Source organism: Athene cunicularia (assembly GCF_003259725.1).
Source record: "Athene cunicularia isolate RWA chromosome 4 unlocalized genomic scaffold, athCun1 chr4_part1, whole genome shotgun sequence".
Lineage (NCBI taxonomy): Eukaryota > Metazoa > Chordata > Aves > Strigiformes > Strigidae > Athene > Athene cunicularia.
The window spans coordinates 35,424,389-35,428,470 of NW_020799098.1; the positions used below are offsets into that span (position 1 = coordinate 35,424,389).

Below are 4,082 nucleotides of genomic sequence, written 5' to 3' on the forward strand. Positions count from 1 at the left end.
CCCACCCAGAATTTTTAACATTTCAATATTTTTTCCTATTCTAGCTGCAGCCCTGCAATCATCAATTTCACACAGAACCCTACTTGCTTCAGACACTTCAGATAGTAAGTTAGTCTACTTATCCATCACAACACAGCTTACTTCCATGCAAAAAAAAGAATCATTCCAGATTTATTTTCCAATCTTTGATGATGCCTCCTGTCATGCTATTGCCTTTTTTGCTTGTCACCTTTAACTTTTACCAGTACAGCATCTGATGCACCTCCTACTTCAAATCTCCACTGTGACAGGAAGCCTTCTACCATGCACCCCTGAGCTATGGTAGTACGCAGGAGACAGGATTAAAGTCCCCCTGCTCAAGTAACTTCAATCTCAGGATCTTCCCTCGGCTGTTCACAGGACAAGAGAAAGCAAGCCAAAAGAACAAAGTGCTATTTTTTTTCTAAAGGAAAAGGACACAACATTTAATTGCTGAAACCTAATAAATGTTCTAATTCAAACAAGCCTTGCACAAATTACAGAACTTCATTATAAAAATTTGAGTGTTTTCATCTCCCCAAAAGATGAAAACAGCAATGGAAACTGCATTCCCTCTCCACGTCACCACAAAGAAAACACAATCTCTTAACTTGTGAAGTTCTCTGGTTTCTGCACATTCAATGTTTCTCAAGCACCTTCTTGGTTATATAGTTAGTGAGTACTCTAGAAACATTATAGTAAAAGTATACTATGAACTGTTTCAAATGTACAAATGTATTTTAAACAGATTTTTCTCCTCAGTGGAAAGCATTGAAAAGGGGACAGGAAGAAAGGATAGTTTTGTTTTCATAGCAGCTCAGTCCTCCAACAGGAGTGCAGATAAACATTTAAATACAGATCACTTGCAGCTTCAGAATTTGTTATGTGGAACTCATTTTAGGCAAGCTAAAAAAAAAAAAGATACCTGTTTTAATTCTGTGGTGATCAGCAGTGAAGCATGGCAATTTACTATGTAGAAACCAAGATATGAGAAGCCCTGTATTCCTGGTGAGAAAACCAAATGTCATCCACCTGCTGAAGATTTGAGGGTACTGAGATTCCTACCTCCTATTCCATTCCTCCTTGGTGCTCTACTCTGTTGCTTCCACTAAGTAATGTAACAAACACGAGGCCTACTTAAAACGTGTTGGAATGAGGGGAAAACAAAAAAATTTTCCTTTTCAAACTTCTGTCTCCATCCCATGCCCCTCTTAATTGTCTATAAGAGAAAAAAAACGCACCAACACCTTAACATAACACAGTATTCCAGGATCCTGAAAGAGTTTCAAGGGAACTTCAAAGGAAGGTATGAATTCTTATACCCCTTTCCCACCTTCTCATTGGCTCATCCTCTTCAGTCCATAGTTGTCTTTTTGTAACTTTATCAAGTAGTAGCAGGATAAAATTGATATTTCGGGCTATTTCTCTTCTTACAATAAACCAGGTTCAGAAGAACTGTCAAGATTAGTGAGTTCTCAGTTTGCTGTAGCTTGGAGGAGTCATAAACAAAGAAATAACATCTATATATTTAGCCAGTGAAAATGTTACTACAACTCCCATATTCTTGCCTTTATGTTTCTCTTTCTCGCACTTAATATCTTAAAGTGCCCTCTCTTTTGGGCCACCAGTCTTCAAAACAAATCAACACAGTACCCTAAGTGTTTGGAGAGAAAAACTGCTGTTGAACAGTGCAAAATATTAAAAATCCCTGAAGAGCAGTGCAATTCAAATAGCTTCCACAACACTCCTAAAACACAACAAGCCAAGTCACTCTTGCCCTTACAAGCATGAGATTCTCTAATGTCAACAGGATTACTCGGATAAATGAAGTGGGCAAAACTGAAAACTGAGCCCCAAGCTTGAAGCTGATGTGTGGAGGTTTTTACAGCTGTACAAAGGCTGTCATTATATTAACAGACCTGCACCACATAAGCAGTAACAAATACATGTACTATCAGAACAGACCAGAAAAGCATGACAAAAACCATCACTATTTAAAAAAAGACCACTGCACATAGTTTTCCAAGAAGTTTTGAAATATGGCATTTTTAACCTTCAGTTTATTTCTAGACATGAATATTTTAAACAAGTAACAAAGAGATTCCCAATTTTGCTCAAATACACCTGAGAACCCACAGACATATGTCTCTACTGTCTCAAAGCCCTACTCTTCGGTATTTGTATCTTCTAAATCAAAGTGAATACAAATTATTTTAAAACATAAAGTGTGACTTTTTTTTTATGTGATAATCCAAGGAATGCAGTGTTAACAACAGCAGAAAGAATATTGTCCATAAAAACTTATCTATTCTACAGTGCTTTACCAGTGAAAGATTTTAGGAGCCCATGTACTATAATATTCCACAAGTACATTATAAAAACTTTATGACCTCCATCAGAGAAAACATTTTAAAAAAAAAAGTCCTAAAGTATCATCAAACGAGAACGTATTTTCAGTTTTCCTGTAGAACCTATTATCTCCATTTGGACAATTTACGGTAAGTTTTAGAAACAGCACAAATCCAGATTTTATTGTATTGGCAAATTTGAAAGATCACTTTTCAGTTCTTCTGACAGTAAAGCCTAATTATGTCCTGTATGGTTTCCAAACATATATTCTCTAAATACCTAGAATATACAATGGAATCTAGAGCAAAGTCATCACTGGACTTCATGCATTTCCTACTCACTTTTCCAAACCAAGTCACCAATATCAATACAGATACTGTAAATACAAATACTGTAAGCTTGTCAGACCCTCTTCTGTGCAGGCAATTCAGCTTTACAGTTGAGCCACCAACACATGGATTCTCTCAAGCACCTAGGGCAAAATCCTTCTGTTTGTTTTGCATGACTGACATAGGTTAACAATTATTTCAAACACCACTCTTTCTGAAAAAGGCCTTTACTTCCTTAGTTCTCATTACAGATTATCAAGTCTCAGGGCTTGATTTATCTTCCACTTGTAATCAAGATATTAATGAAGCAATATTTATCCTATCTCCATAGGATGGCAAACACACAAGTGTTACTCACTTTGCTGTCTACTCTGTTAATGGAAGTGAAGACCCGAATTTTACCAAATATTAATACTCTTGAACTTTTCAGTACTACAGAATGTGTAAAAAAATATTTAGATTAGTGTACTCATAAGGCAGTGTTATGAGTACATTCCAAAATTGCATTTTGCTTTACCTCAGTCTACCATCTTGGATACTCTTTGTAAGCACAATTAAAAGTCTAGAAGTAAACAAAACTTCAAATTCACTATTTATAGAGAAAGAAGTTTTTGTTGTCTGCAGTAAAAACATAAATAATCACCTGAGAAGGCCAAGTATAATAAATAACACTGCCCTGTACACCTTACCACCTCACTAATATTTACCAGGTATTTAACATGTTTTGAAGTAGAAAGGAATTTAAGTTTGCCACTACTGGAATTTGCTGCTGTAGCAAATAGGACAGAGAGGTATGCTTAACACAGCACGTGATGCTTGTCAAAACTTTCCCGATGCAACTTACAGCAAGCAAGCTTCGTCACAACTACCTTTTCTAATTTCACCAGAGAAATGTAAACCAAGGCCTTCATTTATAATTCAGTGCGGCTTGTTCCATAAATTTATAATGCCTTTTAAAAGTTTTTGATAATTGGACTGCAGTGTTTTCAATATCAACACTGTATTTCATAATACACACAAAGTTTTGGGTTTTAATTACTTTTCAGGACCACTCTGGACAAAACCCTCGTTTTACCAGAGGTATCCTGGCGCCTATCACCCAGCTATTAAAAACAGCCACTGAAGCCTCCTCGAAGAGCCCAGCTGAGAGACCTGCGCTGGTGACTGCTGGGCGAGGAGCCTTTGAGCTGGTTACCTCGCTCGCTGAAGCGCTTTCAAAGGAGGCTGCCGATTTACAGCGCTCAGACCTGGAAAGGGCAGCAAACACCCCGAGCTCCGGCTGGCGGGGGGGGCCTGCAGGATTTGGTTTTGCTGAGGCCTAGCGAGCACACGAGGCCTCCCGCAGCCCCGGCTCCGTCTCCGCCAGCAGCGCAGAGCTCACCGGAC

The 4,082-nt window shown here is 38.1% G+C and overlaps 1 protein-coding gene across 1 annotated transcript in view; it reads right to left on the reverse strand.

The window, feature by feature from the left end:
• WWC2 (WW and C2 domain containing 2) overlaps positions 1-4,082 on the reverse strand; it is a 100,620-nt gene that overhangs the window by 96,048 nt on the left and 490 nt on the right. The window contains exon 2 of the mRNA XM_026846991.1: positions 3,892-3,989. Coding sequence (XP_026702792.1) covers positions 3,892-3,989 — 98 coding nt within the window. The remainder of the gene's footprint in view (positions 1-3,891; positions 3,990-4,082) is intronic.